This window comes from Mercurialis annua, linkage group LG3, assembly GCF_937616625.2.
Source record: "Mercurialis annua linkage group LG3, ddMerAnnu1.2, whole genome shotgun sequence".
Classification (NCBI taxonomy): domain Eukaryota; kingdom Viridiplantae; phylum Streptophyta; class Magnoliopsida; order Malpighiales; family Euphorbiaceae; genus Mercurialis; species Mercurialis annua.
In genome coordinates this window covers 75,998,923-76,021,355 of record NC_065572.1, presented here as the reverse complement: position 1 = coordinate 76,021,355, position 22,433 = coordinate 75,998,923, and the positions used below count along the sequence as shown (strand labels likewise).

At 35.8% G+C, this 22,433-nt stretch overlaps 5 protein-coding genes across 6 annotated transcripts; 2 read left to right on the top strand and 3 right to left on the bottom strand.

Moving 5' to 3' along the window:
• Positions 1-2,080: 2,080 nt before the first annotated feature.
• On the bottom strand, positions 2,081-5,344 carry LOC126674641 (zinc finger CCCH domain-containing protein 48). Its single transcript, XM_050369123.2, has 8 exons — positions 4,543-5,344; positions 4,382-4,471; positions 4,171-4,272; positions 3,709-3,855; positions 3,446-3,565; positions 3,290-3,349; positions 2,594-2,691; positions 2,081-2,483 (listed from the first exon to the last, which is right to left on the bottom strand). Exons 1-8 carry the CDS (start codon positions 5,065-5,067, stop codon positions 2,336-2,338), a joined length of 1,290 nt encoding a protein of 429 aa, XP_050225080.1. The 5' UTR covers positions 5,068-5,344; the 3' UTR covers positions 2,081-2,335.
• A 507-nt stretch (positions 5,345-5,851) lies between these two features.
• LOC126674643 (uncharacterized protein ycf20) lies at positions 5,852-7,081 on the bottom strand. 2 transcript variants are annotated; one of them, XM_050369125.2, is made up of 2 exons: positions 6,859-7,081; positions 5,852-6,631 (listed from the first exon to the last, which is right to left on the bottom strand). In XM_050369125.2, exon 2 carries the CDS (start codon positions 6,602-6,604, stop codon positions 6,155-6,157), a length of 450 nt encoding a protein of 149 aa, XP_050225082.1. In that variant the 5' UTR covers positions 6,605-6,631; positions 6,859-7,081; the 3' UTR covers positions 5,852-6,154. The 2 variants fall into 2 exon arrangements, with proteins under 2 accessions (XP_050225082.1, XP_050225084.1); XM_050369127.2 differs by lacking the exon at positions 6,859-7,081 and adding an exon at positions 6,758-6,848.
• A 610-nt stretch (positions 7,082-7,691) lies between these two features.
• LOC126674642 (uncharacterized) lies at positions 7,692-8,819 on the top strand. The gene is made up of 2 exons (XM_050369124.2): positions 7,692-8,251; positions 8,337-8,819. The coding sequence occupies exons 1-2, from the start codon at positions 7,706-7,708 to the stop codon at positions 8,610-8,612; spliced, it is 822 nt and encodes a 273-aa protein (XP_050225081.2). The 5' UTR covers positions 7,692-7,705; the 3' UTR covers positions 8,613-8,819.
• On the bottom strand, positions 8,712-13,938 carry LOC126674639 (ABC transporter B family member 28). The gene is made up of 16 exons (XM_050369122.2): positions 13,490-13,938; positions 13,229-13,416; positions 13,029-13,154; positions 12,753-12,843; positions 12,239-12,339; positions 12,000-12,050; positions 11,749-11,877; positions 11,300-11,362; positions 10,947-11,226; positions 10,626-10,774; positions 10,430-10,519; positions 9,847-9,981; positions 9,706-9,762; positions 9,541-9,597; positions 9,104-9,389; positions 8,712-8,998 (listed from the first exon to the last, which is right to left on the bottom strand). Exons 1-15 carry the CDS (start codon positions 13,866-13,868, stop codon positions 9,153-9,155), a joined length of 2,133 nt encoding a protein of 710 aa, XP_050225079.1. The 5' UTR covers positions 13,869-13,938; the 3' UTR covers positions 8,712-8,998; positions 9,104-9,152.
• Positions 13,939-17,643: 3,705 nt separating this feature from the next.
• LOC126674442 (uncharacterized) lies at positions 17,644-20,733 on the top strand. The gene is made up of 5 exons (XM_050368884.2): positions 17,644-17,989; positions 18,184-18,445; positions 18,524-18,720; positions 19,037-19,224; positions 20,041-20,733. The coding sequence occupies exons 1-5, from the start codon at positions 17,892-17,894 to the stop codon at positions 20,325-20,327; spliced, it is 1,032 nt and encodes a 343-aa protein (XP_050224841.1). The 5' UTR covers positions 17,644-17,891; the 3' UTR covers positions 20,328-20,733.
• Positions 20,734-22,433: the final 1,700 nt, after the last annotated feature.

The window sequence follows — 22,433 nt, the reverse complement described above, 5'->3', positions numbered from 1 at the left end:
ATAAGAAAGCCATAATTTGATAGTATTTTAACTTCCACTTTATGAATTAAGGTTAGTATTGTCTCAAATAAATCATCAATTGTTATATATTTCTTTAAAAAAATCTCTCTAATAATTAATATTCATATAGAATATATTTTAAATATTATTAATTATTAAATAATAGAATTATTAATTATCCGACGTGGAACGGAGTTGGTTCTTTCAATTTTCTATTAATTATTAGAATTATTAATTTATAGAATATTAATTATTAGAGGGTCGACTGTAATTTGACCCGCTTTTGAACTTTTTTTCAATTCCACCACCACCTAGGAGAATTCTCAATTACACCCTATTTAGGGTTTTCAGTTTTTCATCTATACCCCAAAATAAAAAAAATTGATAATTTAATTAATTTAATGATAAAATTATTAGAGGGATTGTATTATTATTTTTTCCATTTGAAAAAAGACAAATAAATTAGTATATGAAGGATTAATTTAAACTTTTTTTAAATAAAAAGAGGTCATTTTAGTCAATTGGGGTACAGACGAAAACTGAAAACCCTAAATAGAGTGTAATTGAAAATTCTACTACTTGGTGGTGCAATTGAAAACATTCAAAGGTGGGGTTTTTTTAAGTATTTTTGTCTAATTTGAAAGTTGAATGTCTAAATTTGAAAAAAATTAAATTTCTCTTACCGAAATAAAATAGGGTAATGGTCTGAAAAAACCTTCACCTTTTAGCTTATTTCCATTTGCACTCTGACGTTGTAAAATCACTAATTATATCCAAATTCACACCTATCACTTTCAATTCTACCTTCAAACATCAAATTGACATCTTTTCACTTGAAAAAAATTCAAATTAATAGTAATTTATATTTTAATATATTTTTAAATAGTAATACTTAATATTATATTTAAAAATGAAAAAACTCTTCTTTTCAAATTTTTTTAAAACCCAATAATAATCATCAGGGGTTTTCAAGATTTTTAAAACCCAATAAAATCTAAGAAGGGGCTGTTCCTTTTTCATGGGAGAAAAACCAACAGAGCTTTTTTTATTAAGAAAAATCGTTTCTTTTTTAATTATCGTCATCTGGGTTTTCAAGATTTTGATCTAATTGTTCCATTAAAACCCAGAATAGAAAAGAGCTGGAACTCAAGAAACGAACGCGGAAGAGTGTTTTATTATCATTAAATACCTGAAGATCACAATTTAAAATAAAAAAAAATGGCTCTCGTTTTCAATTTTGTTGCTATCTTGATGAGCTTGATCATTATTAGTAGTGTATTAAATGCGTAGTATGGGTCATCATTGCAGCACGTCTGTTCATCATCGCAGCATTTTCTTCATAGGATTCTTTCTTTGGTTACTTTAATTCATGAAACCAATTTCTTATTTTTCTTTTTTCTACGTGTTCATCGTCGTCGTGATCTTCATACAAATATTCTAGAGTCTTGAATCCATCATCATCGTCGTCATCTTTTCATTTCTTTAATTGGGTTTTCGGTTTATTATTTTTGTTTAATTAGAATGGTTAATAACTTTAATTCGTTGATTGTTTAATGGTTATTGATTTTGTTTTGAAATGATCAGTCTTGTTTCTAGCTGAATTTTACTGGGTTAGTTCTAATTTTGTGGATGGTATTGTTTTAGGGCTAGTGAATTTTATTAGTTAATTGGATGTTATTAATTTTTTAAATATTAGGAAAAAGGGTTTTTTTGTTTTAATTATAACATTGAGGACTATTTAAATATAAAGTACTGAAAAAGAGGTCAATTTGATGCTCGAGGGTGTAATTGAAATTAAAAGGTGTAGATTTTGATATTTAAGGGTGCAATTGAACATGAAAGGTGCAAATTTGGGTGTAATCAATAATTTTACAACGTCAGGGTGCAATTAAAAAGGGGTTAAAAGGTGAAGGGTTTTTCAGCCTATTAGCCAATAAAATAATACTAAAAGTTTGATCATTTCCATACTATGTTGGATATCCAAAAGTGCAGTTCTGGGTTTTTATTCTATAATTCTTACCTTTATGCATGTATTCCTCATGAAATTATGAAGCAGTCAATGCCATTAGACAGACTTAACTAAGATTGAAAAGCCATCGGTTCTCTTTTCTTAAAATCAAGTTTTAAGACTGACAATAATTTAGTGCCTAGTAATACAACCAAGAAATCAGTGCACTTTATTGATCCAAGCCATGGAACACTACTTTCTTTAACAAATAACTATGGCACATGCTAACTCTAAAACCACAAAACCCGCATTCTGCTTGCTACTCCCCCTCAGACAAGAAATAATAAATTGAAACCGCCAAACAACACAAAATACACGCCTATATCATCAGGCAGTGGCTGTCGCTGTTGCTTCAGCTGCACACTTCCATACTCTCACTTGACCCGTTCCGTCACCAGTGAAAAATAAGCCCCCCGGACCAGTCTGAATGGCACGAATCTCTTGTTTAGCGAAAATTTTCCCCTTCTCTGAAAAGCTAATGGATTTAAAGATCATGTCAGAATGGCGAATCATTTGAAACGAGACCAAATATTAAAGAACGAATAACACTTCATATTTACATTAAAGGGAAATTGCTCAACTTACGAAGGTAAATCTAAGACGCGCACAGAATTATCATTACAAGAGCATAACAAGATTGGCTTGCCTTCTAAATCATGCATCCCACAGAGGGTAAGCAGTCCCTACATCAGAAAATTCATAATGCATAAGTAACTAAAAGTCTAAAACGTGACATCCTATTTAATCCATCTAATCACAATGCTAAGTTTTATGTTTTAGCAACCAACAGCAGTCATTAAGACGCCAACTATAACATCAACATGAGGCTAGCATGAGTAGAGTCCAAAGCAGCAGCATGAAATTTGAAATTAAATTTGAACCCTATAACACTAGTTAGTTACCTCCAACCGCTATGGAACTAATGCAAATATAAGACTAAAGCATTTCCATCAATCACTCTGTAACAAAAATAATTTAAAAGACGAAGAAAGAACATCGAATAATTTGAGGCTATTAAAGCATCCAAATTCATGCTTCACACTAATCCAAATGTGCACTTTGTATCCAATTCGTTCATCTTAAATTTTTGTTCTAATAAAAAAAAAATCAATTAATTCAATTAGAATTGATTGAAACAGAACATTAATTACATCCAAAATCCTGTACTTCCCCAAATTGACATGGATAAAAAAAGGACTAACTGCTAAGTGTCAATTTCAATTGACATGAAAAACAAAAATTTGACGTGCACAACAGATAACAGGATATTGAATAACCTACATGCTCTTCTTTGTGAGTGTATGTCACTTCCAAGTTCCCGCTTTCTGTAGCCGCCCACACCTGAACAGATAAATAAACAAACAAACAGGAGCTGAATTACATGATAGCAATGCCAATAAAAAGGAATAGCATATGTGAACTAAAATGTTTACAAACCTTTATCGTTTGGTCTAATGAACATGACAAAAGATACTGGTCCCAACAAAGAACCGACATAACAACTGAAGTATGCTGCGTTAGTGTTTGCACACACTGTAAGGTTTCAAGATTCCAGACCTAGCAGGAAGGACGGCGAGATGCATATGTTAGAAATTAATGAGCCTACAGGAAATATTTAGCTTAGTTTAAGAATTTTCCGTCAAGCACCGAAGACTTCTCACATATTTAAATGGCAGTAGATATGATGCTAAGCAACCTACCCTTATAGAGTGGTCCATGGAACCCGAATATAGTCTATTGGCTCCAACAACTAATGAAACAACTGCAACAGTATGTCCTGGAAGCGATGCAACTGGATCAAAATTTAACGTCGCTGCATTATACTTCCAAGCCAATATTGCACCATCCTGCATAATGGAAATAATACAGGTGAGGACTACATTAACGGGTTCATGGCAGGCAATTCCAGCATGACAATTTTTCAAATACAAAGTGAATGTGGGTGCATCTTGTACAATACATATACATAATATGAAGGAGTCGTCAAATGTTTCCCTACACAATTTCATCGAGAGACAGGACTTTTAAAAAAGATGCATTTTGTAATTGGATAAGTTATAGGAAAGTGTAGAATGAATAACCAAGGAAATAAAGAAGAATACTAAGAGTTTGGAAGTGAACAAAAATATGAAGAGCAATTGATTTAGACACGAATATAATACCTGTGTACCGGCAAATAGCAAATCATTTCCCACGACCATGGCATAAACTTGTCCAACAGGCCCAGTAAGAGTAAGATCAGTGTTAGTTTGCGTATTCCATGCCTGCGAAAATTTTCATATATATGGAATGAGCTAAAACATAAAAATCGATCTGCAGAAGAAGCAAGAAAGATGTGATGATAATATAAGTGAAGGTATTGTAGGAAGCAACCTTAACAAGATTGGGGATACCAACAAAAATCCAAGGGCCTTCACTGATCATGCAACCAACCTCACCACCAAGCTGAATGACACCCATACACTGCAAACCAATGGATTAGAAGCATTGAGTAAAAGTTAAGAAAAGAAAAGAAAAGGAGGAAAGAAAGAAACCTGGCCAGATTGGCAATCCCAGACTCTGACAGTCTCGTCCTTACTGCCAGTGTAAAGCTTATCAGAGGCAGCTGGCAAAGCAATTCCAGTTACAACCTTCTGGTGGCCGTCGAGCTGAGTCAATAAAGAAAAAGAATCACCCAAACTCCAAGAATGCAAGTACCTGCATTTCTCACCATAGCTGCATTTACCGTCAACCCAAAAGTTACAAACTTTATCTGTTTTCCTCAATACTTTACTGTTATTCCCCCCTCTTCCCCATGATGAGGCGCTGTTGAAGTTCCCGCTTCTGCGGCTTCCAGAGGGACCAGAAAACCCCGAATCGTTGGAAAACCCACGTTTTGTATGACCGTTATGAAGGGGCGGAGGGGGCAATTCTCTGTGGAGATACGGGCAAGGGATGCGGGTGCACCGACCCGCCTTCCAATGGTGACACACCTTTTGCTGCCGAGGGTCGGTTAATGATTGACTACCACCGAGTCGCTGAAACACGCGACTGTTGCCTCCTTGACCGTCTAAATCCATTGATTTAAATTCAACACCAACTCCAACAAATTCGAGTACAAATGGACCATCAATTTCTATCGGTGGATCAAGGTCTAGGGATTATAGAAATAGGCCTAAAAATTAATACTACAAATAAATGAATTAATTGCTGTGACTGCAGGAAGCAGTAGTAGCAGTAGAAGCGACGGGGGAGGAGGAGAAGTCGGGACTGGGATTACGAGCTCAGCCTCTATGCGTCACCTTCACGACGATCTTACCTTTTTACCCTATTGCCCCTCTCCCTCCACCACTGCTGGACGACCCATGTCACTAGCTTTACTCTTATTCAATTATCAGAGCCCAGCCCATCACAACCCAAATTCAGATACCTTTATTAAAAGAAACTTATAAATATTCTCATAAAAAAAACTTATAGAAATTCTCATTGGCTCACTTAAAATTGTTGAGGAGTTATTTTTCACATTTCATTCAATGAAAGGACAAAAACAAAAAACATTTAATTTGGTTTTTTCAGAATTGATTAAAATTGAATTTACAAGAATGTAAATTCTTTTCAAACCGAACAAACCGTTCAGTGGAGTTTGATTTTCTGGCTCATGTTTTATTAATTCTGAGGTTCAATTTGTACATCCAAAACCGAAGTAAAGTGGAAAATCTAATTTTGGAATATTGCATAGTTGCACAACCCGATAACTATGTGTGCTGCTTCTGGCTAAAAGAGAAGGGTGAGAAATAGCAATGCATCCATCAAACTGCACTGCAGTAAATGATGCAAATATAGCAGAACTGCTTGGTGCCAAAATAGGTCAGTAAAAGGAGGACTGCACTATCCCACAAAAATACCTTTCAAAACTCCATTATTACAAGCAAATTGCACTACATCTATTCCAATTTGAAAATGCAAGAAGCAAGTTACGAGCGAAGCAAATCCTTTCAAGCTACCAGCTGTTTCACTTTCAACATTGGTAAATTATCATTCATAAGGATAGTATTTGCTATGTATGTTTACAAAACCAATAGAGGAAGTCGTCAAAGTGAAAGGTAAAGAACATGGAAAGATGAAGTACCAGGCAACAAAATTGAATGCTACTAATCAGAAATGTTGTTAACTAGCAAGCTTAAACGCGTCAATGAATAGACCATAAGTGAACCCCATCTTGAAATTGTTGAGAAGAGCAACAGGGAATGTTACCTTGGGGCGACTGTAATAAAATCTGGTCACATACTCTGTCAAGAGAACACATATCACTGCAGCTATCACATCATTTACTCCTAAAGCTCCAAATGATAGAGAAATAGTCTGTGCCACATAAAATCCACCCAACAGTGAGATTCCACCAAAAAGAGCTCTCCTCGAAGGACTTCGAAAGTAGCTCCTCGATATTTCAGGAACGCGTCTGATAATGTCAACTAATCTTCTAGGCCCTCCATTGTCCTGCACAGCTCGAACTCTAAGGAGCCCTTGCGATGAAAATGTTGCAGCTGAAAGTCTTGTTTGAGAACCAAAATGTAATTCCGAAGGGACTATTGGGATCAAACGTATGGACAATGCCATTTGAGGAAACAATATCCCTTACCTAGACTGGAAAAGCAAAACAGAATGGATAGATGTAAACAAACAAATCATATGATAAGAAGGGTAATTATACTAAGTTTAGCAGATTAGGTCATTTTGGCAAAATGTTTCAAATTTTAAGTAACATTATACCTATTAGGTGTTGCCCAGAGCAATTAAATCCCTTCAAAATCTTACATTTTGTGGGGAACTGGATAGCATTAAATAGAGTGAAAGAGGGCATTAATAATCACCTGCTTGAGGTTCCATTTTTCATAAAATCTCTTCAGAAACAGCAGCTGTGCGAGAGAGCGAGAGTGAAAACAAAAGAAGAAGGACACCTATTGTAAAAGAATAAGTAGGAAAATACCCTTAATATTTTGGCTGCATCTCAGATATGACCTTCATGTTATTGTTATCTCAAAAATGACCCCTATGTTGTCAAAACTGATAATTTGAACCCCCGGATAAACAGGAATATGTAAACCTCCCGTTATCTCAATTGGAACCATTATCTATGTTGTATATACTACTATAATTTAAAAATAAAATAAGAATTAATGTAACTATTTGCTTTGGTTGCTGCATTCGAAATCTGTATTAACAATTTATAACAGAGGTATCTGAGTTGATGCGATGTACAGAATTAGATTCCAAGGCACTAAATTTAACCCACAACTTGACTTATTCTTGATCTAAAATGGTGGATTTGAGCAACTTCATATCATCCTAAAGAGAAATTCTTAGGTAGACTCAGTCCACCACGTCATCCGTGGACTAAACTTATAACATAATGACACGTCATTAAAATGATGGCAATCTTGTAAATTTGTTTATTACTTATTTACACATTTGAATAGTAATATTACAAAATTGCTATCATTTTATTGACGTGTCACTATATAATAGGCCTAGTCTACGGATGACGTGATAGACCGAGTCTACCTAAAAATTTCTCCATGCTGAAACTTGAAACACAAGACTGCCCCATAACCTAAAAGGTCAGTTTGGTCTAATCAATATATAATCCCATTTCCAGATAAGCTTCAAATTTAAGCCTCATATTTTTATGCCCTACATTTCATGAAAATTGTAGATTTCATGTGCTTTTGGTTGTCCACATCTATTACTTCAACTCTAATACCACAAGCTAACTTCTTCTTCGTATTGTTTTTCCTTTTCCTGTTAGATACTCATTTACAAAACTTCCGGAAAAAAATGGATTGCAGAATAAGCTCTTCAAACCCTCCGATTCTGCGCAAATTTTCCTCAAGACAAGTATATTTTGCAAGTAAAGTTATTGCTCTATCTTCTTCTACTTCAAACCGACTAGAATCTATTTCCTCCACTACATTTCCAAAAGCTGATGTTTATACTGTAAACTTCAAAACTTTGGGAGCTTGCAAGCTGGGCATCTCAAGATATCCCGACTTCCAATACAATGCTCAGGGCGGAACAGGGACCGGGATCGCTACTCGTATAAAAAAGAGCAATGAGATTTCAGTTTCTTTTGACGTGAAAACGCTCTATATTCCACCATTAACAAGTGCAACCACCAAGTTTTTAGGATTGCCAATGCCACCACTACTGAAGATCGACATAGCCCCTGAACTCTTTCAAGGCACCATCGACACAGATTCTGGAAAGGTAATGCTTCTGTAATACAAGAAGAAACTACTTTGATTCAAAAAGGCCATCACTAACTTCCTGTTTTCCCTGTCTGGTTTGATAGGTTGATCTTGAATTCATGGCCCAGTTCTGGTTTTCTGTTGGGAGCATCTATAAAGCTCCTCCTCTTCTTGTGAAGACAGTGTTGACTTCAGATGAGTCAAACGGAGTAATTCGCAGTGGACGAGGTGAAAGGTTGGATGGAGAAGGAAAATGCAGACTGGTTGGTGTGGCAACTGTTCAACCAATTGATGATCTTTTCATCAATACTTTCCTTGGCCTTCCTACTGAATGCCTTGCCGATCTTAATGCTTTTGTTTCCTTTTCTGAATCTTCTTGATCGTGTCAGATACTACTTCACAATCATCCTATGTATATTATAGGTTAAAACATTGAGATTAACAACAAAATATAAATGTAACGAGAAGAACACCCAAAATGAGTGGGAATCAAGGTAACAGTTGACAATGAGCTGTTAACCATTGAAATTATTCCTTTACAATATCTGTTTGCAGCTTTGAATTATAGCAATCGCTTATATCTAAAATTCTTTCTTCAACAGAAAATAGGCAGCATTGCATGCGCCCCTTGTGTTAAATAATGCCTGTAACTTAGAAGACAATTTTGTCACTTAAAATCAACAATAACTTTTTTGCTCGCTTTGGTTTCACTATACGTCGTTCAGCAACTCTACTCATTTCTCACTTATGAAATGGAACGTTCAGGCTGTGGCACAAAGAGAATAACATAAAAATCAGGCACGGAAAAAAGCAGGCTAAAGAGCTGTATTAATTAAGAGGCACTATGAATTTGAGTTAGAAAACCAAGTACCAAAATGATGTTTTTGTCTTCCAATACTGGCAATGATTTAGCAATTCTGTCACTCAAATGCCAATCTTTGAGTGCCAACTAATGATGCATATTGACCCTTCTTAGCCAACAGCTCAAAATGGGTTCCGAGTTCAGCAATCTTCCCATCAGAACAAACTGCAATCTGATGAGCATTCTGAACTGTGCTTAATCTATGAGCAATCACCAATGTTGTCCTGCCCTTCATCAGATGGTCAAGGGCATCCTGAACCAGGCGTTCACTGACTGCATCCAATGCACTAGTTGCCTAAAGTAAATATAAACCATGCAGACTTGAAGCAAGATAGCATCGAAAATTCTCACATATATAATTAGGTAGACATTAGAGAATGATTATACTGTTGAAGCAAGGCATCAGAGGTCAGATGTAAGCATAGAGAAGCTAACAAGGAATTTACCTCATCGAGAATTAAAAGTGGGGAATTCTTGAGTAGGGCTCTTGCAATTGCAATTCTCTGAAAACAAAAGATGCAAAATAAAATTTGACACTTATCTTTCAATCCTTTTTCTCCAAACAGACACCCCCATCCTTCTCTCCCTATCATTTAATCACTGTTACATACCTGCCTTTGCCCACCGCTTAGTAAGCCCCCACGCTCACCAACCAGAGTGTCATAACCCTTTGAAATCCAAATAAAGTTTCAGCAAACTAAATGGAGAGCAAGCAAATTTGACATGAAAGACATATATTAAAGACAACGAACTTGTGGAAGTGAGATTATAAATTCATGAGCATTTGCAGCTTTTGCAGCCTTTATGATGTCATCCTTGGATACATTATCATCTGGGAGACCATATGCAATGTTTTCTGCAACAGATACCGAGAAAAGAACTGGTTCCTGTACATTTACACAAAACTCAAATCAGACATTGAGTGATTCCCTCAGCATTTATACACATCAGACGGGCGGACATGGCATTTAATGCCACATCAATTTCAGGCCTCAGCAAGCAGAATAAATTCAATTAACTCTGATTAGGAAACAAATGCATAAAGATTAAATATTTCTATTGTAATTGGTTATCCAAGTAGGCTTTTTGATAAATCGGCAATCGACAATCAATTGTTACAAAGTTTCTCAACTATAAGCCAAGACAATAGCATATAAAAAAACAGTAGTGACATTGCAATGTAAGTTAACTAGCTGCAAGTTGAACGGCAGGAGCTAAATCAAATTGTCCTCCAGAAATAAATGATTGTCAGGTTGCAAATCCTATTTCCTCGGAAGCTGTGCATTGATGTGTTCAAAAAGAAGATCAAAAAGTAAAGAAATCCAAAGTACATACTTGATTGACAATGGATACTGATCGGGCCCATTCAGTTTTTTCAAATGTCCGGACATCCTCCCCAGCAACTGTTATTCGACCTCTAGTTGGCTGCAAGAATGAAGTTGCTTACAGTTTTCAGCAGTAATTACAAAAGAGAAAATGAAAAGCCACTTTCAACCAGAATTCCAGTTTATGATGTTGAAAAGAAAGAAACCTCATAAAACCGTGACAGTAACTGAACTATTGTACTCTTGCCTGCACCACTTGAACCAACAAGTGCAGTCACGGTTCCACACTTCAATGTCAAATTAAGACCATTCAGAATTTTCACGTCAGGTCTCAAAGGATATGAAAAATGCACGTCTGCAGTAGAAAGTGAGGGCATCATTTGGCATAATAAAGGAAGCTTATGAAGTGGGATAAAAAAGCTCATATTGTAGATAATGACAAGCAACCAAACCAAAATAAGGAAAAGCTAAAGATAAATTTGCATCTACATATGTGAAGAAAATAAATTGAAGAGCATTAGTGATACCCTCAAGATTAACATCCCCGGACCAAGCATAAGTACTCAGGTTACTAGCTGATTTCAGTGCTGACATGTAATGCGTCTTCGTATTATTATTATTCTCACTGAAACCAGTAATGAGAAATAATTTAATTATCTCATCTTGCTTTTCTTTTTCTTGAATTTGTCTTTCCAATCCATAGGCAAGGGCCTCATCAATTTCCACTCCAGATACAACAGAATTAATTCGCTCAACAGCTGCAAATGCTCCACGAAGATCCCCAAATGTATTAACCAGTCCTTGAACCTGAAAACTTTATTGCTTTATGCAGTATATTGAAGTGAGAAAGCATTACAATGTAAAGTAAAAATGGACTTACACCAAATGTTAAAGTGAAAGTATATCCAATAAAAGAAGCAAGAATTCCAACAGAGAGTTCCCCCTGCAAGAATTATTTTGAATAGAAATAGCAGAAAATAAGTTATATGAATTTGGATTAGGTAGAAACGTCTGCATGTGGAATCACAAAGACAATGGGAAAAACAAATAAGAAATGACACCAGAAAATCCATCTTGAAGAGACCACATGAAGTGGAATTTCTATGTGCTCACGTTTGCTTTTGCTTTGAATATCAGAACTAATGAAAAGTAACGAAATGAATACATTTCTGTAGGGAACATCAACACATAAAAAGACCCGCTGAAAAGTAGGTCCATTCCCCCCCACCCCCACCCAAATATTGCAGCCCGGTGACATCACAAGTTCACAACCAGAGAATATCATTTTCATCAGAGCTGCCATGGAAACCACAAATTATAAGGGCTTACCGCCTTCACTTTGCTTCCTCCAAGACAATATAAAGCCATTAGTGAAATATAAACAGCAACTCTTGTCACTGATTCATTCACTGATTTGAAGGCTCCAAGCCTTATGCCGCTATTCTCATAAGCAAGAACCTGCCAAAACATATGTAATCTAAGTGCGTAAATCACCTATATAACCCTGTGACTACATATATGATGTGAAAACAGCAATGGTAGTGATTGAAATGTCAAGATGTAACCAAGATCACTCTTACCTGGCTTCCAAACATTGACATTTGGCGCTTTTCACCGCCAAAGGATCTTACCTACAACGAGAAAAGCACAATATATTAATTATCATGCATACATACTTCCCCCTTTACATTACAGCCTCACTCAACTGGGGAACAAGTAGCCTCACGGTTCATAAAAGATGCATGTTTCCAAAAGAAAATTAAACTGCATTTTATGCTAATGTTGAAAACATAAATGGTAGACCATTTCAAGGACTTACAGTGCGAATAGCAGAAAACGTTTCTGTCACACAATCAGACATGGATGCTTGGGCCATTCCATGAGCTTTGAAAACAGGTATAGTTGACCGCTTGTATATGGCTTGACAATAGTGTTCTAGTTAGAACTACATAAAAGAACTCAAGACACTAAAATCACAACAGAGCATACATCACAGATGTTTCAAATTGCAATGCCTATTATATTAAAAGAAGCAGGGTTCTTTGGCATGAATGTTTTCAAGTACTTATCCACATCAACAATTTATAACTGTTGGCAAAACATTGACAAAGAGGAAATAAGTGTGGATGCATAATTTTAGGCCTCACTGCATCCTGGAAATTTGTTGGACTTCAGATAATTGTAATAGAGAACCAGAGATTTAAGAGGGCAAGAAAGATTTAAAAAAAAAAAAAACAAAATTCTCAAGGAAAAATCATTTATCATTTCGAAATTTTATACTTATAGACTTAATGAAGTAGCTCCTTTAATAATTCCAAGGAAGAAGTACTTACCGACTAAAGCAGAAATAGTAAGCATCAATATGCCAAGAATGGGTGCCAGTTGGGGGGCCAGCGCAAATAGAATGCAGATAGTCCCAATGACCTGCAGGAAAACAAAGTATGTAAGACATGAGCAGTTCCGGGCAGCACAACCCATGGATGGAAACTTGGAAAGAAAGCAACAAATGTTATTCAGAGGTAGGTGTCTAAAGAAGATAAGACAAGCTACATGAAGTGCGATACAGCTTAAAATTAAGCTCACATTTACTCTAATATAGAGTGGCTTGCCTCAGAAAGTGCCCTAAATCCGCGATCCCTTGAGACATTTTCCCCCACAATATCTTTCAGAGAACCCAATTCAGTTGTTAACAAACCACTCAGTTCCCCAACCTTGTACCGATCAAAAAATTCCACCTGACACACAACAAAAATGTTTTTAAACAAAACAAGCATTTAATTTGGGAATCAGCATGGAAAAAAGTGGGTACCTTTTGTATCAAAACTCTTCTGAAAGTATGAGCTCGTAAAGTTGACATTACTTTTTCCCAAATAGTGTTCATATTTACAATGAAAATAACAGTAAAAATGGGTTCCAATGAGTAAACAACTGCAACTTTACTAAGTAACCTCCACAACGGATCTGGCCTTGCTCCTATCAGCACTTCAAAAAATCGGCCTAACATCCAATAAAAATAATACTATAAACTCTCAGTCTCATAAAATAACTCACTTAATCTTCATTCATTTACCTGAGAAAATAGGCTGAGACAGAGTGCACACAGTGCAAGCAGCAAGAGACACCCCACACACACCAAGTCTTAGCTTATGCTTCAGCAAAAGACTCCATAAAAGCCCCCAGCTTATCAATTTTTCCGATTCCTCCTCCGCTTTCCCGCGCGTCGCTTCCACTTTCGGTTCAGGCTCGCTCACAATCGGAGGTCCTGACACATACGCGCAAGAAATTGTGTTAATTTTTTTGGCTCTGGACTGAAGAGGCGGGAAATGATATAATTGGATATTGGCATTCCGTCGCCTCTGCTTGAATGGAGGCGCGTGAGGGTAGCGAAGGGGAAGGCGAGAGGAGCTTGTTTGGGGTAGTAGAAGGGTAGTTGCAGTTGCAGAGGCCATTGTTTGTTTTTTTATTTGCTTTGTTGGTCAGTAAGCATAGAACGAAACGAGGGACCAGCGAGCAAGATAATAGTGCCACTGCCTAGGGTTGAGCATGGTTCGGTTTGGTTTAATATACTCTAAAACCAAACCATATTTTAAAGGAAAATATAAAAATCAAACTACACCAAATATTTATATAAAATTTTGGTTCAGTTAATTATTAACATTGGTTTTGGTTCGGTTTTATTTGGTTTAGTTAATATAAATTTAAATAAAAATTATATTTAATTATATAAAATAATTAAAATTATACATAATATTTTTTATTTATACGTGTGTATTAGTTTATATATTTTATTTTCATATATATATTTATACACATATTATATTTATATATAAATATTTCAATAAATAAATTTTATAATTATTTATACATATATAAATATTAATAAAAATAATATTATTATAAACTTCGGTTTTTCGGTCGGTTCGGTTAACCACTACTTTAAAGCAAACCAAAACCATAAACCATAAACCATATTTTTTTATAATTTGAAACCAAATCAATCCATTTTAACTATTTAACCAAACCAAAATTAATTTCGGGTTGGTTTTGATCGGATTAATGGTTTGGTTCGGTTTTTTCTCACCCCTAGCACTGCCAGCATTCTATATGTGGGATTAATTACACAATACCACCCCATATTTCTCCTAATATGCACTTTAGTTACCATTGCTTAGGGTGTAAATGAATTGAACCGCGCTTAGCTTTTGAGTGTTCATGTTCAGCTCATTTAGTGAACAAGGTGTTTATGTTCGTTCGAGTTTTGAACAGGATGTTACGTTTATTTAAATTTTATATTATTCATGTTTAGCTCGTGTTTGTTCATTTAGCTACTAAACGAACAAGTTTGCGAACGAGCTCGCGAACAAACTCGTAAAGAAGCTCGATAAACGAGCCCGTTCGCGAGTCCGTTTGTTTAACAACTAAAAAATATAGAACTCGCGAGCACACAAATACGTTGGTTTCTTATATTAAAACAACGCAGTTTTGTTAAACCTATGTAATTTTAGAGTTAATGGACGGACTGGCCGTAGCCAATCTGTCGGCAATTTATCGACAATAATACTCGTTAACAATCGTCGCTAAAGCATCGTCACAATGTGGCTTCCTCAACGATGACTCGGCAATTTAGCAAAGCAAATTTTCCGTCACCAAATTACCGACGGCTTGGTTTTTTCCGTCGCTGCATATTTAGCGATGACAAAACTACGTCAACCGGTAAATGTCCGTACGTTTTTAATAGTGACTTTCCTCATTTATCAACAACTTAAATTTTGCTAATTGATTATAATTTAATTTAGACAATTGTTTTAACATTTATGAGTTAAAAATTTCTCCCACAATTGACTATGTGCAAAACAAAAGTAAAAGTAAATCACAAATCAAGTCGACGGTGGCAAAAAAAAGTATAAAGGAAATAACTAGAAGCAAAAAGGTACAAATGTTGCCAATAGCTAAATATGTCGAAGGAAAAAAAAACTGGTCATAATCATTCAAACATTATACATTAAAGTGAAGATGCCGCAAGCTATACAAGGCATATGCTTGCCATAAAGAGTTAATAACACAAAGGAAAACAAAGACACACAAAAGGCTAAAATACTAACGTTTAAAAAGGAACAAAACCAATGCCCTTATCCAAAGATAAAAGCATACATCAAAATCACATGTGCTTACAAGTATGAGCAACAATAAAAACAGAAAGATGATACAGTGATACTGATAAATGTGTCCAAAATGCTCAAATAAATGATATTATAATATGAGCAATAAAGAGCAAAAAAGAAATTATCGAGGATTATCAAGATGTGTGTTATCCTCAGCTCTCAGCTCAACGGTTTTAGTCAGCGCTCCAAAAGTAGGATCAATGCGATGGTAAAGATATAGCTGTCGTATTGTCCCAATTAAATGAATCAAAGCAACCCGTTAATCGTGCATACTCCAAGGAATTGTGAGCATCCATCGATGCAAATTGGGAATCCATATGAACACCTATCGAGATCACACTAGTACTTAATGACTCGAGATGTGGTTCCACTAAAGACAGTTGAGAATCAACAGGGAACCTCAAAGAGTTAAAGCCCGAAAACTGAAGTTGAAAACATCGTTTTGTGAATGAGAGGACGACGCTTCAAAAAGGGTGCGAAGAAGAGGAAGGGGTAGGAGATATAGGAGGAAATTCGGCTTGAATACTCTCATCACGAGGAGCATTTTCCTTGCATCCAGGGGCGTAGCCAAGAATCAAAATTAAGGAGGGTAAGATAGAAAATTTTCATATAATATACAAAATCTGAGAATTTGTTGTAAGGGGGTCAATATGTAGTAATTTTTTTTAACTAATATGACAAGTTTTAAAAAAATTATTTAAAGAATTAGTATTTTTTTAAAAAAAATAAGAGGGGCAAATAACTCTGTTACCCTCTATGTGGCTATACGCCGCTGACACCATGTTGAGCCGCTATTCGAGTGATAAACCGGCCGATATTTATTTCACGAAAATCTTCTCCCTCAATATCAGTCGAGTGTGAATTTTCCAGCCTTCTCCTAACTTCTTTTTCGAAGCGATCGACAAAGGAAAAACGTGTTTAACCGGACACCACATAAAAACAATTCAAGCGGCTCATTCTCTCATTTGATTTTCTGCAAGCGGAAATAGAATAAATGAAAATGTGATAAAAATACCAAGTTGGCAGATCGCACTCTGATTGCCATTCGACTAAGAATTAGTCGAACGACGATTGTGACGAAAAAATTAAGAACCATTAAATTCATTTGGATTTGAGGCATAGCTCTCGGTTGGAAAACCAAAAATACCAACGAATTTTTTTTGGTAATCAAGTATGAATTGTTCCGCATTTCTAAAATATATGGAGTAAAATGAAATTGAGTTGACAAATTTGAATCATTATAGTACAAAATTATTAGTAGAAAGCCTAATACCTCAAAAAAAAAAACCGACCTTTTAGCTCCTTTTCAATTCTACTCTGACGTTGAAAACTTGACAATTTTATCCCATTTCGCATTTTTTCGTTTCAATTGTAATCTAAATTTTTATTTTTTCACAATTTTTTATTTAAATGATGAAATCGTTTAATTAACTAAGTTTAAAGATAAAATTAAATTTATTTTCATTCAAAAAAGTACAAATAAGTCTTTTATTTTTAAAAACTAGCTAAAACCTATAATCAAATTAAAATTAATTTAACTAAATCTAAATAAATTTTCAACATATACAATTAATATATACTAGACATGAAGAACGTTTTTTATTATTTTACAAACGAGAAAAACGTCAATTTAATATTTTAGAGTACAATTAAAACACAAAAATGCAAAGTAGGGTAAAATTGACCAGTTTTTAACATTAGGGTAGAATTGAAAAGGGGTGAAAAGGTCAGGGTTTTTTGAGGCATTAGGCCTTAGTAGGATAAAGAGTAGTTGTCAAATTGAAAAATTTATAAATATAATTACTTTAGATTTGAGTTATTAATAGCGTTGAGATGATTTGGAAAAGAAAAATTGAGAAGCACTTGGTAAATTATCTTACCGGTATCTAACCCCAAACAGAATTCCTTTTAAGAAAGGAAAGGAAATAGAAGAAACGACATCGTGTTGATAGACATTCTGGCGAGGCAAGGGGGCAGTTTAGTCACATCAACTGACAGAAATATTTTGGAGGTGTCAGTTTGTGAATCGTCCTCATTGTCACGAGATTGTGGACTGTGTGAAATTACATGTAGACCAGATTTGTGTGAACCGATGATTTGGAGGTCCACGTAGGTGTGAGTTGATCAACGGTGTGCATCAATGTGTGAGACGTACAAGGGTTGTATATGATAATTACTGGAGTCTTCGATATCTGTGACTGTAGCTCGTCTCTTTGCGTGGAAGCTGAAGTCTGAAGTGGGTCAGTTGGATCGGAATTAATGTGTGTATCACATCCGTTGGACACTTAAATTAGCCTCACTCATAGTTGGATGGCTTGGCTTCAATGGATTGCGGTGGTTTCTATAGCTCTGCTCTGTTTAGTGCGTGCTCTTGACGCGAGTGCTGGTGATGCTGATCCCATTTATCAGTAAACCTTTCTCTCTTTCTAATTTTCTTGTTAGTTCCTTTTTTAAGTTAGCTACATAATTGAAATGTCTGTGAATTGGATTCAGTACGTTTTGAATGCTTATTGATTTGAATGAAAGAATAAAAGATCCGAATACCTTATTATATGCTGTTTGATTCTGTTATCATCATTTTAGCCTGTGGTTAATTTATCAGGGATTGCTTGAGGCATTGTGAGAAAACAGGATGCGTCGGCGGAAAATGCTTCCAACATTGTAAATTCTCATCTGATGGAAAACCTATTGACGGCCCCTGGTATGTGCAAGAACCACTCTATCTTCAGTGGAAACACTGGGACTGCCTCAGTGATTGTCAATACCACTGCATGCTTACCAGGGAGGAGGAGAGACATAAACTTGGTGACAAGCCTGTCAAGTACCATGGCAAATGGCCATTTCAACGCCTCCATGGAATCCAGGTTCTTCATTTCTTCTTCTATACTCCTCTACAACCTAGCTACTTCAATATCTGAACCAACTGCTCTCTCTCTTCATAGGAACCTATTTCTGTTGCTCTCTCTGCACTCAATCTTGCTATCCAGTTCCATGGCTGGGTATCTTTCTTCATCCTTGTATACTACAAGCTTCCTTTGAGGCCAAATAAGAAGACTTATTATGAATACACTGGCCTCTGGCACTTCTACGCCCTACTATCAATGAACTCCTGGTTCTGGAGTGCTGTTTTTCACACTAGGTAAGTGCTCTTCCTAGTTAAACATACTGAAAGCAAAAATCATGACAAATATTTTATTCATTCCATGTTAGTGAGGTTTATAATTGCTGTATATCTTGTAATTCACTGTTTCCATTGCCCTTAACATTTTCACATATAATGGCTCTTCATATGACTTCAACTTGTGCTCCTCTCATTGAATGCCTCTAATGCCTGTAACTTTGCACTTCGCAACGGCTTCTTTGTATGTACATTACCTCTTTTGTTTTGCAGTCATCATGTTACTCGTATTCTGCTGCTGTGTGCTAAGTTTTTTGTCTTTTTAAATTCACCGCAGAGATGTTGAGCTGACAGAGAGGCTAGATTATTCCTCTGCTGTTGCATTACTTGGGTTTACCTTTATTCTAGCAATACTACGAGCTTTCAGCCTGAGAGATGAGGCTACAAGGGTCATGGTTGCAGCTCCCTTGTTTGCGTTTCTTATAACACATATCATGTATCTGAACTTCTATGATCTTGATTATGGTAATTCTTTCACCACTAACCATCACTCTGTATGATGAACCAAGTTTAGTCCTTGTTAAAAATTCATGATGCAAGTGGCTTTCTGTTTACAAGTAGCATCATATGTCATTGTACATGATTTTGTTTGATTAATTTCATTTCAGCTATTTTGCACTTCCCTGTTAATGTTCATTTGCCATTATGTCTTGATCAGTGTTCTATCCTTAGACATGGTGTTAGACTTAGTTATAAACTCACATCATAGTTAGCTCTGAACCCCTGCCTGACTGCCCCATAATTTGTTCTATGCTAACAACCCACTATTATACTAAATTTAAAAAATTCTATATTTGACTTTATGAAGTACTTACTTTCCAATATGTTTGCAGTTTTAATAATGAATGGCCTTCTCTCAATTGTGCTGCTATGATCTATGTCCCTCACAATGCAATTGCAATATATTATTATGCCCATTCTTTTCTCAAAATGCCTTGACATGTTGTATAACTGTTGGCCTTCTATTTGTTTGCTGACATTTACGATTGGACTTACTGCTTGGTTCTTGACTAAGCAATTACTTTTCATGGACAAGTTAGACTTCCTGCAAAATTATCACATTACTTGAGCGTATTCTGGTTGAACCTCCCCACACTCTTCATAAAACTTTCACGCCACAGAAAAAGTAAAAGTAGAAGTTGCCGAGAATGGTAATTATGTTTGTTGGAGATTGAAAGCAGTTGTACTATATGTTGGGAATCTAGGGACATAAAATTGTGGATGCTGGTAGCATTATGTTCTCTGTTGCTATATAGTTTACATGGTTCAACTCTTTTGCAGGCCTCAACTTTAAGGTTTGTGCCGCTATTGGTGTAGCTCAGCTACTAATTTGGGCAGTGTGGGCAGGAGTCGCTCGCCATCCATCTCGGTGGAAGCTATGGGTGGTGGTTGTGGGAGGAGGTTTTGCCATGCTCTTGGAGGTATACGACTTCCCACCATACCATGGATACGTTGATTCTCATGCTCTTTGGCATGCTAGTACCATCCCACTTGCATATCTTTGGTGGAGCTTTGTCAGGGACGATGCCGAGTTTAGGACATCGAGTCTGCTCAAGAAAACCAAGTAGCACCTCTCTAGCCAATCTTTGCATATTTTCTTGTCAGGCTGAACTACGTGTGGGATAACCACTTCCCGTTATATTTCCAGTGTACTCTTTTTTCCAGATGGTCACAGACAGCAGGTCCTTTCACTTTGCACTTTGATCTGTTATTTTCCCTGAAGTATGTGGTAAACTCATTCTGTAGTGGGACTCATAATTCTTGAGATGACCTGGCGTTTTTTCCCATATTAAGACATCAGGGTTGCAAAATGTTTTTGGTGTAAAGTGTGCTCTTGCTCATGGATGAGAGACTGTTTGTATCATGCACATAAATTATCCTTTGTTCTTTGTAATGTCTTTCTGTATGCTGTAACAAAATTACAGGTGGTGTATTCCTTTTAATTATCTTCAATCTTTGATTTATTTTAGTTTACTTATTTTGTTTTTTAATCCAATCGAGGAGCTTTGATTTATTTATTGAACGCCAAATAGGTTCGTGCTGGCTTCGATAGAAAATATTTAAATTTAGGCTGATAATCACTCGTAGTTTCAGATTTTTGGACCCTCCTTAAATCCCTCGAATTCCAGTTTTGGTCCTAAATTTTCTATTGTTCATTTTTTTAGGTACAAAGTCCATTAGGTTTTCTGAACGGATCTTAATTATGAGACAGCGCCTTTAAGCCTTCCATATTCAGACTATTCTCCATTCGAGCTGTGTAGGTCCCTTGCGGGAAGCAAACTCTGGCTCTAAGTTTTAAACGGCTGCATACATTAGTACGGATCGAACACGTGACCTCACTTAAAGTTAGAAGAACGCCTTACCAACTCATCTACATCTTGGGATTTCTACTGTTCATTTTAGACTAACATAATTAAACATTGTTGATGTGGCATTTACAAATAATAATAAATACACAACCAGCTCAGCAATATTAGAAATCCAATATTAAAAATTAAAAAATTCTAAAACTATACCCAGCCCTCCGCCTGCCGTCGTCATCACCCATTTCGGCTGCTCCCCTTCCACATGCCGCCACCCTTTTAGCAAACGCCGCTGCAACCCACTTCAACCGCCTCTGCTAAGAGGATGAACTGGGTTCGTCTTTCTAAATTCGTCCTATTCATAGGACGAACTGATTTATCTTCCTAAATTTGTCTCCTCATAGGACAGACAAATTCATCTTTCTCAGTTCGTCCTTTGTAGGATGAATCCAGGAGAAGGACGAATTGGCGGTGGCTAAAGTAGTGGAGGGAGGCGAAGACGGCATGAGTTGATTTTTTATTTAATTATTTAATTAAATTTATGTTTTTATTTTTTTAGTAAATATTTAATAAATTTTAAGATTTTTAGCCTTAGATTTTATAAGGCTATTTAGGGTTTTTTAAAATTTTAGAGTTCTTTTAATAATGTGTTAGCTGATTGTGTGTATATTTTTAAAGTGACACATCAACGATGTTTAACAGTGTTAGACTCAAATGGACGTATGAGCTTTACTAGCCTCAAAATCAATAAAATCAATACTCGAAAGGTTTACTGATCGAGATTGAAATTCATGGGATTTGGATCGAAAGTTCAAAAGTTGGAGACCATGTAAATTCTTACAATGAGAGAATACTAATTTGATTGTTTTTAGTTTAATTTTTTAAGAGTATTATTTTATATAGCATGCGTGTTATATTGTTTTACATTTTATAAGTAAATGATGAATCCAGTCATCTCGGCAGAGTTTAACCTGAAAAAGAAGGTAGATGGCTGATCGGACAATAGTTATCCGATTAGCTCCCTGATACTTAAGTTAATTTAGACTTAAGGGGAAATTATTTATGAATTGTAATTGTGTGTTTATGTATACCTCAAGCTTCTTTATATATTAGTAGTGAGTGAATACCCTGTAGAGTTTAAATAGGAAAGAGATTCATATTTAGCGTATGAATCCAAATAGGAAAAGGATTCTAATTTGGCATGTAAGTCTATTTAGGAATGAGTCTTTTAAATATGATTATACTATCTTGATAAGAAATGTGATTCATGTTCTTGTAAAAAATTTATGTCTTCTCTAATCTCCTTTGTCGTTGATAATGAATTATATTTAGATTCTTCAATGAGTCCCGAGGTTCGCCTCGGTGGGCGAA